The sequence below is a fragment of the Pundamilia nyererei genome, unplaced genomic scaffold (genome assembly GCF_000239375.1).
Source record: "Pundamilia nyererei isolate P.nyererei 1_Seehausen unplaced genomic scaffold, PunNye1.0 scaffold00028, whole genome shotgun sequence".
NCBI lineage: Eukaryota > Metazoa > Chordata > Actinopteri > Cichliformes > Cichlidae > Pundamilia > Pundamilia nyererei.
The window spans coordinates 1,638,499-1,654,027 of NW_005187429.1; the positions used below are offsets into that span (position 1 = coordinate 1,638,499).

The 15,529-nt window shown below is 41.0% G+C and overlaps 1 protein-coding gene across 1 annotated transcript; it reads left to right on the top strand.

Moving 5' to 3' along the window:
• Positions 1 to 34: 34 nt before the first annotated feature.
• On the top strand, positions 35 to 14,630 carry LOC102201108 (zinc finger protein 385D-like). The gene is made up of 8 exons (XM_005728363.1): positions 35 to 173; positions 2,271 to 2,386; positions 8,854 to 8,961; positions 9,490 to 9,652; positions 11,077 to 11,325; positions 11,412 to 11,593; positions 13,350 to 13,451; positions 13,793 to 14,630. The coding sequence occupies exons 1-8, from the start codon at positions 164 to 166 to the stop codon at positions 14,033 to 14,035; spliced, it is 1,173 nt and encodes a 390-aa protein (XP_005728420.1). The 5' UTR covers positions 35 to 163; the 3' UTR covers positions 14,036 to 14,630.
• Positions 14,631 to 15,529: the final 899 nt, after the last annotated feature.

A 15,529-nucleotide genomic window follows, 5' to 3' on the forward strand; every position in this document is an offset into this window, starting at 1 on the left:
GAGGAGGAGGGAATCCAGATGGGAAGGAGCAGCATCGGCGCCGCAGGAAAGAAGGAGAGAGAGGGAGAGAGACTGGAGCAGAAGACACGAAGCCTCATCTCTGCTCGGAGATGAAAGACACTTTTATCACACACTGAACAATCGGATCTCACTTGGTGCCGCAATGTACTTTGGTATGTAAACGAAGCTTTTTATTATTATTATTGTTGTTTTACATTAGTTTTTTAATAGGCTGGTAATAAGCGGAGTCACCTGTTGCTATGTTGGATTGGACGTGAGCTTCGTGAAGTCAGTCACCTGCACAGCGGTATAGACAGAGGGACTCAGCGCACACGTTATATCACGGTGTTTTTGACTTTAAAGTCCGTTTACGCAAAAATAAGTATCGAAAATATTAGTCTATGCATAAAAGAGATGCAAAAATATAGTAACAGCATGCTGAGAGAAGACAGAAGCTACTTTACTGCGTTTCTTAGATTTCATAACTTGCATTTTAAACGGGTTTCACGATTGGGCTGTTTGATTGCTTTTGATCGTTGCCTGCAAGTTATTGATTGTCACTCCGCTGCTCTTAACAGACTGCAGTCTGTCACGTGTTTCTCAAAGGCATAATAACTTCTTTAAAGTAATCCATCCCAAAAGCAAATCAGATCAATCACGCAACGTTGCGTGCGCGCACCCACACGTGCACCCTACAAGACTTTAGTCAGTTAATCAGAGTAATGGCAGAGCGGATGGGTGTGTTATGATTGTGATTGCGATGATTACACACGGTCCTAAATCAAACTGTAATCAAGCTGAGAGAACATGCAAACTATAGAAAATAAGGCTCTATAATCACTCAGCACAACAAACAAGACCCTTATCAGCCATGGCCTCAACATACTCGTGCACTGTTTTTCAGGTTGCATGTGCACTTATGTACGTGCTTGGCATATATTTGAGTTTGTTTTTGATTAGACCCCCCCCGTCACCAAAAAGTGTTTTGAAAGGGCTGATTGCTTGCTCGTATGTGTAAAAAAAACCCCTCTAAAATGATTTATTTGAGTAAATAATTTTAAAAGCAAAAAAAAAAAAAAACAGTGACAAAGAAAAATGAAACTGGGAAGGTTGTCAAGAAAATAATAGGCCGCATTTGTACCCAGCATAATTACAGCATACAATGCATCCCCCCAGCAAGAGGTAGAAGAATCCTGCATAGCCTTTATTTAGTCAAAGAACAAAAGTATGAAAAGTACAGTTTTACTCAAATTCTGCAGTTTTCTCTCTCTCTCTCTTTTTAAATTTATTTTTGCTACCCAAATTTAAGGCAAGTATCTCAAAATTTTGAATAAGTTAGATAAAGTTAGTTTCTCAGTTTTGAGTTATTTTCTTCAGATGGTTAGTTCTTGAAAATTTGAGCTAAATGAGCTAAATTTTTCACTTATGGATGACAAAAACAAAACATGTACAAGGGTTCAGTATCTTACACAAGGACACTTTGACATCCATTTCAATTCAATCTAGCACTAAATCACAACAACAGTTGCCTCAAAGCACATTTCATTGTCAGGACCCAACCATAATACAGAGAAAACTCCAGCAATCAGACCACCCTCTGTGAGCAAGCACTTGGTAACAGTGGGAAGGAAAAACTCCCTTTTAACAGAAAGAAACCTCCGGCAGAACCAGGTTCAGGGACGGGTGGCCATCTGCTGTTGCTAGAATGGAGATACTGACCACTGAGCCACTCTAAGAACTTAGGAAGTTGTACTTGATTACAGTTTACAGCAAAGTGGGTGTTTCAAAGCAACATAAGATGATTTATAGCTGTTCAGACAGAAGCTGTGCCTATTTAAGTAATTTCCAGGGTCTGTGATTGAGAGAAGACCACTAGGATCAAATATTGGTATATTTTTTCCAGTTAAAAAATCCCATGAAAGCAAATTTCATGTTTTGGGCTACAATATAGCTGGACTGATCCCAAATGCACTCAAATTGGCTCAACATCTTATTTGAATTGAAAACATTAACACAAATGATGAAAAGCATTTTATGTAATAAGGTTTAAATTCAAATAAGACAAGACAAAGATGTAAGAAAGCATCAAAAATGTATCAAAACACTGCAACCAGAGAAGTTTTTGAGCACAGAATGGTTCGCTCTGGTCTATTAGCTTTTATCATCATCATCATCATCATCATCTCAAAGGTACCACCTCATCGCCATCGAGTCATTGCTCCATATGTTTATCTATCTGCCTGTCTCCTTCCTCCTGTGATGTCTCTCAGGTAATGTGTGCCACAGCACTCTGCCGCCGCTGGCTCGTCCCACGCTGGGCAGGACCCAGCCCTCTCCTGACCCGAAAGCCCTCCTCCCCCTCCACCTGCTGCCTGGATTCACTGACGTGAGTACTGTCAGTCATCGTAGCTGTCATGGCAACAAAGCTCTCACCACCTGCACTCTCATGCCTTTTATTATTATTATTATTATTATTATTATCAAAAGCAAAATTGTTCATTTTACCATACCAATGTTTTGCCTCAAGCGGAGGAGTTAATTTCGTGGAATAGTCTGCCTGCATGAAGTAAAATTTCAATGCACAGATGTATGAGCACGCTGCCTACACCTTTCCAAATATATCATCCCTAATGCAGAGAGCTGTGACATTTCCACACAACCTGGGGGGTGTGGAGCTGAATCCTTGGTATTCCTCCTGCAGAGCTTTTCTTAGAGCTGTCTGCCCCGGTGTTTGTGAAAGGTGAAGGTGGATAGAACCAAGGCAGGCCAAGTCTAAGCCCAGAGGACTGTAGATGTGTCAGGCTGAGGGTTGATGTATGGTTTACACGGAAATCGTGTGATATCTCTTCGTATAATCCAAGGTGTTAAATGCCTTGGCTGTGTCTATAAGAGTATACTCATAACTCCATTGAGTCTGACCAAATAACTGCTCGGAAGCAGAGCTGACAATTGTGCTTTTGTTCCTCCCTCGTCTTTACTCTTCTTTCCCATGATATGCTGTCAGATGTTTAGAAGATGTCTCAGAAGAGACACGTGAGGGTTCAAAAAGAGTGTATTTGTCTGCCTTTTGTGGCCTCTCACAGTGTAGCAGTTATTTTGCATGTGTGAGGGATTGTGTGTAGCGTCCGTCTCTTTGTCAAAAAGCCCATCTGCCACCCAGGGAGACACTGCGCTAGGTCTCAGCCCTCTTGCCTCCCATTTCACCTCGCTTTCATCCACCCCTTCCACTTTCTGTGTTGCTTGTGCTCCAACGCCCTCATCACTTCAGCTCTCTCTTCATATGTATTTTCCACTTTGTCCCCTGCTGTCATCTTTCCTCTCCCTCATCCTCTTGTGCGCTTTTTCTCCCTTTTGCAGCTTTCAGATCCACTTCACCTTCCTTTGAACTCCTCTGTTCACTACTAAATGTAAGGCACATAATAAGAAACTTAATATTACAATATTTGTTGCTATTGCTGGGTGACCTTAATATAGCACGGACAGAAAAATGTTTTTAAATATCTCACTCATACTCTCCCTGCTGTCTTTTCCCTGTTTGTCTCTTTCTGTCATTTCTTTGATTTTACCCCATGTTCAACACATCTCCCAGTTGGCAGCCACAGAAATAGTGTAACACCTGTAAAAAGTGACTGAGCACTACATTGTTCACTACTCTTAATGCTGAATGAGTAATGTTGGAGATTTAACTCCTTTTTTGGAAAACAAGGTTAGAGAAAGAGTATTGGCTAAAAACTTAAAATCCAGCATATCTCCACACTAAAAGCCCTCTTTGCCACCTCTGTAAACTTGAAATCTGCAATTAGCTACAGGCTATTATCTCAGTTAATTGCTAATCATTATCTCTGTAAAGTTTAAGAAAATAGTGACAGTGTCAAAAACCCACATATAGTAATTTTACTGTCAGAAATGACGAGGAAAGCAGTGAATGCCCTCACTGATGATAAGAGAATTTGATATGTGGTTAAAATATTAGCTTCCCATTACATTTTAGCATTTACATTAGCTAATTAGCTTGCCATTATGTCAACAGTTCAGTCATAACTGGCAGGCAATGTTTTTAATCGCTAATCTATTTAACAGATATTAATAGTGCTTAGTGATGTTTTGACAAAACTCTTGCTTGTTTCTTCGTCCTTGTTTCGCTTATAATTTCAACTGTTTAGCTATTTTTTTAACCTAAAAATGAAAAACTTTGAATCAAAAAGGTAACCGACCCCCCAAACGGTTAAACTTTCAATTTGGTTAATCCAACAAAAAGTTAATAAGGTAAGCAATTTTTAATCTATACTGTTAAGTTACTAGAAACATTAAAAGAGAGTAGAAGTTGAGGGACTGTAGTTAGTAGCTAGTAGCTTCAATAGTTCATCCATATTGTGCGCTAACAGTTTCCAGAGTGAGGTCCTGTAAACAAATGTTTTGTTCGTTAGAAATATTTTTCAGACTCATCTATTCTTAATGTAACCATTCACACCGACCACGTAATTTCACTGGATGTTTTGTAGCATTTATTTTTCTAAATCTGACCAATCACTGCATTTGGCAATATGTGCGCTCATAACTCAAATTAATACCAGTACTGAATGTATTTGAGATGGAAATATTAAACTATTCTATTATACCACAGACACACTGCTAGATGCTGCTCCGGGTCAATCATTCTCTGAAATTATTTCTCTCCTTCCTCAAACTCTGCCCCAACTCTGCCAACAAGAGCTCAAATGGCCCCACTGAGATCCTGAAATATGTACGAAAGCAGTCGTGGTAAAGCTTCAACTCCTGGATCAAACCATAAAATTCTCCCTGCTGCTGTCTTTTTGTGAAAATTAGATGAACCCAGAATCTTAGTTTCTTACTTTCCTTGTTTAGAAACATCATGACCAATTCATCATTGCTTGATGGTCACTTCATTTTTTTCACTGTTTTTCGAGGCTGAATTGTGCGTATACGTTACACGGCTTGGATTGGAATTTTGGATTGGAAAATTTTAGCTTTAATTTTAGCTACCTCTACAATCTATTATCATTTGTTATGGAAGCTTGTTTCTGCCACTGGGAAAAAAAAAATTGACATACAGAGATAATTTTAAATTTCTGAATATCTCAAAATTTCAACTTGCTCACTATCTCAAAATGTAACAAAAATCGAGATGTTAAGTTGAAATTCGAAGGTACAAACCTTAAATTTTGACTTTGGACAACAAACTAAAATTTTCTTCAGTGGCAGAAACAAACTAACATAATTTATAAATGAAGTTTGGATATCTTTTTCTAATACTTATGTGTTAATTTTAGTTTTTCTTCTCAAATCTGTTCAGACGCACTTTTTAAAAAAAAATTCAGAGCATTTTAATTTCTCTTTTGTCATTTTAGTTGAACTAATCCTGCTGTACTCCCTTTGGGTTATGCAGACATAATCTCATTTGTGAATCGCTGAACTCTTTCAGTTTTGCTGTCTTTATTAAATAAATTAAACCTCTGAGGTCCCCATATCCTTCAGTTGCTTTTGAGTGTTTGGAATGAGCTGAACGAAAATAAAATATCGTCTAGAACGTATTTTATCAGAGAATTGTCTTGCTCCTCTGAATCGAACCTGTGGGTGTGAAGTAAGTGGGCACGCAGCTGAACTCTGACGGCCTGTGTTTTCTTCTGAAATGTGTCTCTTTATGTGTGGGTTCTTCGTGTGTGTGTATTTGTGTGTAAGCAGTGCATTCACTTGTGTGCTTTGGCCTCCATTAAACTCTGCACAGGAGTTTGTTTGGTGACCACATGTGCGTTGTCATGACTACAGGGTTGCAGGCATGTGTGCGGATGCTTGTCGTGATTCAGGGACCTCTGCTTTTAAAACTTGGACTTCAGAAGCTTGGTTGGCTCGCATTCTTTTTATTTCTTTCGTTTTGGAAACAAAAAAACCCAGATATTGTTTCCAAGAATAAAATAATTGAAATGACAAAGAGCCCAAAAGCAGCAGCTCATTCGTCAGAACTCACTCCCTTTAGGTGTTTGACGTCAGACATTCACACATACCTGTCATGCTGGTACACAGTGTAAATCCAGGAGCATTCATCATTATAAAGTTAGAAGTCTGCTTTACTTCACTTGGCCATATGTTTCAGCCATAACTGACTCCCTGGAGCAGAGCATGTCTGACATGCTGACACCCTGTGTGCGAGGAGGTTTCTGGAGGGAATATGCTGGATATAATTGATGCTGTGTGGTGGATGTGATGCCTTTATTTAGTGTACAATCCACTGAATGTACTGCTTTCCTTTCTCTTCATGAGCTCACAGTGGCAGATTTGTTTCTGCATGTGATATATGTATTTGTGCGAGTGCAAAACAAAACTGAAGAGGCAATGAGTAAGAAGGGCAAACTGACTTTGCTGCAGGTGCTAGTCCATCGTAGTGCCGAGTGGGAGTGGAGGGTAAGAGGGTGACTCCACGGGGAGCCGGGAAGGTGACTTTGATCAGACGCAGGCGAAGGGAGAGGGTTCAGAGGTAAGCAGATGGAGGGGTGAAGTGAGGAACGTGTGATGGAAGGTCAGGAGGAGATACAGGAACCTTGGGGCTGTGGAGCAAGGAGGGAGCGAGCGGGCTGTTAGCTGATGTTAAACTGTTCGATCTCATTCACAGAAGCATAAAAAAGATGTCAAAAATACTCTCACATAAAGATGTTTGTCACACGTTACATGACAGATTTAGTCCTTTGCTTTGTTTCTTAAATTTCTACGACTTTTTGCATTTTACACATGATACACGTGATATATGTTTGTTTTTATGTAAGGTTGCTGGAGTTTTCTATAGACAAACAGCTGCAGGGAAACAGGGAGATAAGAGACTTGCGACTGCACAGATACATTCCAGTGTAGCAGCCCAGAGTGATGATCAAAGAAAAGTAGTGAGAACACACACACACAGACACGCACACCCAATGTTGAGTTTTTCACTTTTGAAGAACGTGTTCAGGTTTGGCTCTAAAGAAACAAGGTACATCTCCACTGCAGTGCTATACTGAGGGTTCTCTGGGGTTAGAGGACTAGCTGGCTGACCCATAAGAATGCATAAATTTTTACTTTTACCACTAACCAGATTTCCATAAAACCCCCACTCCACACTCCCCACTCCCCGCCCACTTTGGCTGCTTATATGGCCTCCTACATTTCATCTCAGGTAATAGTCTTGTTTTGCTCCACAAAGGCCAGTTGGGTTTTATTACACTGAGTAGTTTTGCTCATTACAGTTTCCAGCAATGTCCAGCAGTGCACAGTGTTGTGTGGTCAGATAATGGTATTGTGTTCACGCATATATGCAAAGGCATGGACAGGTTTACTGCCTCTCTCTTACACGCATAAATAAAAGTAGTCTGGGGGGGTGAAAAAGTCTGAAACTTCATTAGCTGATCTGCAGTACGAGGCAACACAAACATGATTATGCTGCACGCAATTTAAAGCTATTTAACTTCGTTTTCTTAATATGGTAATGGTTTCTTGCTGTTCAGTTGGAAAGACCATTTGCACATTTGGTGTTATGAAGTCTTCCTGGAATAGGGCTGTGTGAGTAAAACTCTCACCCCTGCAGGTTTTAAAGGTGCCTGTAAAAGGTTTTGTGTTTTCTCTGTTATGGATAGCAAAGGCTGTGGCACATGGCTTCAAGGTGGTCTGAGTGGACTCCAACAGTGATGTGCAGAAAGAAGGGCAGGGCCATTTTACCACTGTGCAGCATCCCTTTTTATTTTAACAGTCTGTAAATGTCTGGGAACTGAGGAGAGTAGCTGCTGTTCAACCGTCCTCTGTGTTTTTTTTTGTCCATCCATCCATCCATCCATCCATCCATCCATCCATCCATCCATCCATCCATCCATCCATCCATCCTCCCTCCACTTCAGAAATTGTACAGAGATTTCTTCAGATTCTCTGAATCTTTTGATGATATTGTGCAATGTAGATAATGTGGTATTCAATCCCTTCACAATTTTACGTTGAGTAACACTGTTCTGAAATTACTCCTCAATTTGTAGACACATCTTTCAGCAGGTTGGTGCACCGCAGCCCAGTTTTAGAGATTAGAAACTTTGCATCACTAAGATATCTCATGTTACTGGCTTATTGCCAGTTAACCCAATTACTAGCAAAAAGTTCCTCCAGCTGTTTCATTTTAGCACCACCTACTTTTCCAGCCTTTTCTTGCTCCTGTGCCAACTGTTTTGAGATCTGTTGCTATATTTTTCATGAAATACCAAATGTCTCAGTTTAACATTTGATGTGTTTTCTATATTGTGGTGTGAATAAAATACGTTAAACACAGTGCACTGAATTTTTCAGGATTGGCTTTGCTCTTCAGAGTGCTTATGGCCACAAGGGCAAAAAGCTTTACCACACGTGACCATTTGGAACATGTGGAGAAAACCTGTGGGCAGCAGACAAGTGCGTTATGCTGCAGAGTGGTGTGACAGGTTTCATATAAACATTTTGAATCCTGTTCTATCCCATGAAAACAGTTCAGTGTCAGTGTAATTAATCCCAGCTGAAATGACCAAACAGACGGCACTGTGAAAGCTTTTCTAAGTCACGTTACATCATGTCAGTCAAGATGATATGTTGGTATTTGTCTCGGGCAAGCCGAGGCAGCAGAGAGCACGTGGTTTGCTGTGTTGTTGATTTCACTGATAGATGTGTGAACATCAATATTGTTATGTTTATGGGCACCAACACCCTTAGTAGGTCCTAAAAGATAAAATTACCTGCTGATAGCATGACATTTAAAGAGGAGATCACTTTTTACTACCTAACTCAGTCAAGTCTGTTAGAGCATAATCCAAAACCAGTTCAGACATAACTTTTCACTTTTCCTTGTTGCAGATGGATCATATACATAAAGCTCTGATTGGCCCAGGCTTCGGGCTAACGTCACACTTAATAAGAAAGCCCAGTTCCTGCGGCGTCTGTCGTCTTAGATTCAACTCTGAGGTGGGCGATGCTGTGTGGGAAACACACGCTTTGTCAATAGTTTTTTGTCTTTCAAGGTGCGCTTGTTTTTCTCACACACACCCTTACATGACAGTTGAACCACAGAGAAGACCTGCCCTTACACATGGCTGTCTTACTGGTTTTGAAGGTTTAAAGCTTTCTTACTTAATTACTGGGTCAAATGTGATCTCCCCTGATATTTGATCTTGGTAGAAAATTCATTTTGTATTATTTGTGCCATAGCATGACTCATAAGAAAGCAACTCAACAACTGCAAAGTACTGTCACGTATTGTACGGAAATCTTTGTAAAAATGTGGAAAAAGTGCACATAGTGCTGCACTTATTTACTTTAACGACTTACCACTTGGTTACTTACTACACTGGCAAAAGTAAGCAAGTCAGAGAATGATAGCTTTCTGCAGTATTTCCATTCATATTCAAGTCATGCATTGTTGTGTAAAGTAAAGATAACCACTTTACTGCATGAAGCAAAATCTTTTTTTTTCTTTTGCTGTTGGGCATCAAGGCTCAGGCGTCCTCCCATTATACCGGCACGAAGCATGCGAAAAAGCTGTTAGCTCTGGACGCCCCAGATTCAAAGATCAGGACCTGTGAACCGGTCTCCAAGGAAACTGCAGTCCTGTTGTCATCGTGCTCACGGCCCTCCAGCTCTGACACAACATCAGGAGGTGAGTGCATTTCTGCAACCATGCATGCACACATGTGCACAGACATCACGCGCATGACACCGTTAGCCATATGAACGCACGGCTCAGACCTTCTTTTCCTAGTCACGACCTTAACTCTTTGATGTGATAAACCACCTGCTGCTTTGGGTTGCACGGTGAAGTGATTAAAGGTTGGGCATTATCCTCTGCTTCTTCTTCGTGTCTACATTTTCTGACCTCATTCAGTGGTCTCCTGAGATCAAAAGAGCATTGAAAATGCGTTGAATATGATCTGTGGGTAGCTCTCCTCCACTATGTATGAGTGTACGTTTGCTCAAGGGCCTTGGGCACATGTGCGTCTGCAGGCATGCAAGTGTGGCGGCGTGTCAAAGCACAGACTGCTTTCCAGCGTTTGTTTATATTTGTGCCAGTGCTGATGTGCTACTTTTGCACATGCGTGGGCGTTTAAGGATTGAAAATAATGCATTTCGCCACAGCTAAAGAAGAAAGAGGTTGAAGAAATATTCTTGACAACGCCGACAGGAGAGTTTGTTTTCGAGAAAGTGAGAGGGTGAATGATCATTTCAAGAGTTTCGAGGAAGTGGATGAGAAGCAGGAGCGCTCTCTGAAGATTACTTTAGTGAGAGAGTGGGGAATCAGTGGTAACAAACAGACACCCACTCAGTGAGGCAGAGCTAATAATCATTGTTATTAACAGAGAGTGAATCCTTAAATCTGCACACGCTCCTCTGTGGGAAAGTGGGCACCACAAAAGATAACAGAGTCAAATCATCTCTATACGAAAGTGTCCGTTTAAGTGCCGCGAGGCAGAAACTCAGGAGAAATCATTGATTATTAGTGTGATTAGAGAGGTTGATGGAGCTCATAATCATGTGTAGCCTGCTGAGCTTTTATCTTTCTCTTATCATAAAGAATTCAGGAATTTCATAGAAGTGGAAAAATCTTCACGTTTGTCTTCCTTAGTGCTCATTCTTGCCAACAGGATTTGAAGCTTCAGCAGTAATCAACAGAAAAAATTCAAAGTTTCCCATCTGAATTTAATACCCCAACACTGTCTGACAAAATCACCACACGCATAAGTTTAAAAGCTTTAAGGTGCTGCTGCGCTGTGCCGCTCTGTGAACAGAGCACAGAGCAAGGGAGAGCGAGCCGTGGAGAGCAAGACCTCGTAGACTGAGATTCTTCACTGGCCATAAAAGTTGATAAATGTGTACTAAATCTAGAAATTATGTTGCTAAGATGGCTACAGTGTCTTAACTAAATCACCACAAATCCATTTATTTCTTCAGTCTACAGAAAAAAAATACACATTCAAGCAAGCACATTCAAATATCACAGTTAAGAACTGAATATCTACCCAGACGATGAATATCCAAACAGTCAAATATTAAAGTATAACCTTACTTTCCCCCCCTTTGTTTTAGAGCCTTCATCGCTGAACCCTACCTCAGAAATGGCACCATCAACCAGTGGCTCCACTGAAACTGTGAAAGCACCTTCTGACCCTTCCTTGTCACCCATTTCAAGGAGAACAGAGAAAGAGGCACCAAAAGATGGAGAGGCAGAAGCTCCAGGAGAGGAGACCGAAGAAGCAAAAGCTATACGTCTTCTGTACTGCTCTCTCTGCAAGGTGGCTGTCAACTCAGCCTCCCAGCTTCAGGCCCACAACAGTGGTGAGAGGCAGTCGCTGCCACGGCCAGACTTTGCCCACATGAAGCGTGTTTCTATACTTTGTTGATCTGACTTTATATCTGCTCAGGCACCAAGCACAAGACCATGCTCGAGGCCAGAAGTGGCGATGGAGCCATCAAATCCTTCCCCAGGATGGGGGTCAAAGGCAAGATGGCTGCACCATCTGAGTCATCGACAGGACTCCAGAATAAAACTTTCCACTGTGAGATCTGCGACGTGCACGTCAACTCTGAGACTCAGCTCAAACAGGTGATCCGTGCAATAAGTTTTTTATTTCATATTTATATCCTGTTCATAGCCTGTACATAGCTTGTACTCACTACAGCCTGTACATACTTATAGTTATAGAATATTCATAACATACTTCATAACATACTTCATACCGTGTACATTATAACATACCATAATAGACCTATTTCTGTAATATACTTACATATCTATATTATTGCTAATATATATTGTAATATATCTATATCATGGCTAAAGCACTTCTGTGTTTGACATTATATAGAATCTTAAAATGTTTTACCATGAAAGGTGGTTTATAGATTTTTAATACAAACATCAATTAATTACAATTACAACATGATTAATACAAAAAACTTTGTATATATATGTTAATATTCCGCTGCATTTGCTTTTACCTAAAAAAAAAAAACAGAGATGCTTGCATGAAAAACTACTCACATGATGAGAAATATACATGCACTTTGCTAGGTACTCCTTGCTAGTACCAGATTAGACTCGCTTTGTGTTTGGACCTGAATTGAATCTTCATGGCATAGATTCATAAAGCTGCAGGAAGCATTTTGGTCGGGTGCACAGTTGCTGCAGATTTTTCAGCTACACATCCATGATGCTAATTTCCCTTTTTACCACATCCCAAAAGTGTGCTTTTAGATTTTGATCTGGTGACTGTGGAGGTTGTTTGAGTACATTAAACTCTTGTCATGTCCAAGAAACCAGTTTGAAATGATTTGAGCTCCGCATACCTAAATGCACTCAGTTGCTGCCATGCGATTGGCTCATTAGATATTTATCTTAACGCACATTGCAATGCACAAGTGTCTGGTATTCATTACAGGAATCACATGATATAATGTACAGCAAAATTTCAATTGTATGGTTTGAGGAAGAAAGCAAATTTATTTAATTAGATTTATCCAAGAAGTGATCCCTTGCTTTTCGCAGTCACACCATGCAATGACCTTATTTTATTGCACACTGATTGCCAGTAGTTGTTTTGTTCCTGCCCTCAGGGAGTGACCAATGGAAGGTAACATAAGAAAACTGATTGTTGCACTAACTTACTGGTTAGTTCCTCTTGTGCATGTAAAGTTATTAAAAGGTCAGCTGTCACACAGATTTGCTATTCAAAGAGTTCAGGAAGTACAAAGCCACCGCGTTCCATCGTCACTTTATCCATCATGCATTAAAGACGGGAAACTCAGGGCCATGCAAATTTTATTCTCAATCACAGTGTGAACGGCTCACACCTGTCGCTGCAGGTGAGTTAAAATCACAGATCCCTCAAGATAAAAAGCACAAAGCTACTAAGCCTTTGCTATTTCACTGAGCATTTGAATATGATGTTAGCATCTCTGTTCGTGATGTGAATGCATAGCGTTGGTCTTCACCGCCGACTGTTTAAAAGTTAACTTTGGCCAGGTGCTCATGAATATTTAGCAGCTTGCTGCTGATTGTGTGGCGCGTTGGCCACAGCCATCTGTTTGTGCTTGTCAGTCAAATTTTAAAAGATTTCCTAACCCGCCCCTCATAAATATTTGGAGTCTCAAATTCAGAGTCAACAAAATACAAACAGTCTGCCTGAATTGCCAAAAATAGGAGCTTTGATTCCTGCTTGCCTTTAATTTCTTTTTCACATTATTCAGATTACCAAGCATCACCTTCTTCTTTCACCCATGCCATCTTTCTGCTGCAGCCCGTGTCTGTGTGGGTTTCTTTTGCTGTGTGCTTATCTACGTGTCTCTTTCCTCGACTCCAGCACATCAGCAGCAGGAGACACAAGGACAGAGCGGCAGGTAAACCAGCCAAGCCTAAATTCAGCCCCTACACCCTCACCCAGCGTCACCAGAGTTTCCAGGCAGTGAGTACCATGTTATTGCTTGACTTACTTTCACCCCCTCATCATTGTGTTTGTGTACATGAGTTGATCCTCATGGGCTTCTTCCAGGAAGCTCCACTCCCTACTGCCAGTGAAACAAATAGTCAGCAATAGCTCAAGGATAATAAATTTTCTGAATTCTAACCCCTTGACATGATGAGTTGGACAAAAGGGCAGGATTTCACTGGAACAGAGAGTGGATTATTAATAAAAATGCCTGGTGATAAATGGAACAGCTTGTACTTTCCTACTTTAAACTGTTTAATTTCCCAGGAAAAACAATCAACTTGATACTACTTTGTCTGCCTGTCTTTCATCCTCAGATAAGGCTGACTTTACGAAAGAACCAAGATCTGACCAAGCCTCTGGCGTCTTGTGTCCTCCAGCGTCAGCTCTCTGTTGCCGCCGCTGCTGCCATGGCATCTTTGCCCCCATTCCCTCTCCCACCTGCATCAAACTCGAACCCCGCCCTGTTTCACAGTCAATCCCTCCCCCAGGCCCTGCTTCATCCGGCACCCGGACCCATCTGCACAACGCACACATCTGTTCTGTTTTCCCCCTACTGACCCGGCCGATGTCTCTATTGCTTCTGAACTACAGCTAAAAGCAGACATGGGGCCCGAACAAGATGTGATATAAGCCAGTGCCCTTTGTACTTCACATGCCAACAGACACCACGGGTGTCACGGACCAGAGTGGGTCAGATTGAGGTAGCAGATGGGCGAAAACAGAGTATTTTGAAATGTGAGAGAGTGTGTGAATGCTACCGGGTGCGTGGACAGACATATTCATCACAGAAGTGCAAGTTTTTGCTTTATATTGTAGCACTTTTGCTAATAATCTTTGACGCATTAAAGAAATTCCCTCTCTCGATATATATATATATATATATATGTGTGTGTATATATATATATATAAAACAAAGATGCAGGATAGCGAACTTCCATGATGAATATATCTGTGTGTGTTTGTACGTGCACATGAATGCTATTCAGAGCATGCTTAATTATTACTTTCCAATTTAATAAAAAATTCCTGGGGACGCTCACATCAATTGCACAATGTTCCTACTTTTCTTTCTGTCTGAGGCTTAATGCATCCTCACGAGGTTATTGTGAAAATGCTCCAAAAATGTGCAATTTATCAAATAAATAAGTGCAATAACGATTCAAGTTCATGTCTTTGTCGGATGGAAATTTTAAGCATCAAAAAGATGAGAGCGTACCCAAGACAAAAAACATTTGACTTTCTCATCTCAACTCCTTGTGTACGTGTCTCCGTGTATGTGCCGGAATTGTTGACGCAGCCAGGTGTCGCCTCCTCTCCAGATCATAAATCTCAGTATCTGACTACGACTTAAGCTCAGTTAATCTCCTTTGATACTTAGCAGCACACAGAAAATTTTTCCTAGGTTTTTTTTGTTTCAGGTAAAAAGGACACATCCATGGCAGGATGTCTCCGAAGGCCCCTCCACATATCCTCCAGCTTCAATCTCTGAGATAAATCAGTGCAGGAATGTTACCGATGTTATTGTCTGTCTTTCTGATAAGGTTTACTACACTGCAGCTGCAAGCAATGTGGTCAGTTTGGTGCACTTAGTATGGATACAGTGAGTGTGTGTGTGTGCTGCAAGAGTACCCCTCGTCATATTTTCTTTCATCAGACACCAAACTGGATTAATTTGTTAGATGTTTTACTTCTGTCTCCTGCAGTTGCTCCAAAGCAAATAACCTTACCGGCCAGTTCGGAGAGTTATCATCCAATATGTCACTGCCTCCTGATTCTTCCCATTGTCACGGCAGTTAATATTATTATAAATTGCCTGGGTGATGACTGTGAACATCTGTGTGGGGGATGCTCAATTCTCCACACGCTATTGGAATTCAGACCTCCACTGGCCCCCTAACTGCCTGGCTCACTCCCTGGCCAGCCTTCACCGCCTTTTCTCCTTCACCTTTTGTCATCTTTCTTTGGTTATCTCACATGTTCACGTCTATGTTCTCCACCAGCTTTCTGGCAGGTGCACGTGCACACATAAACATATGTCAACAGTACAAAAG

Excerpts from the sequence above, each read along its gene's own strand:
- LOC102201108 (XM_005728363.1), top strand. Across the intron at positions 2,387-8,853 it reads TGCTGCCTGGATTCACTGAC|ATGGATCATATACATAAAGC; the intron begins GTGAGTACTGTC and ends TCCTTGTTGCAG. Across the intron at positions 8,962-9,489 it reads GTCTTAGATTCAACTCTGAG|GCTCAGGCGTCCTCCCATTA; the intron begins GTGGGCGATGCT and ends TTGGGCATCAAG.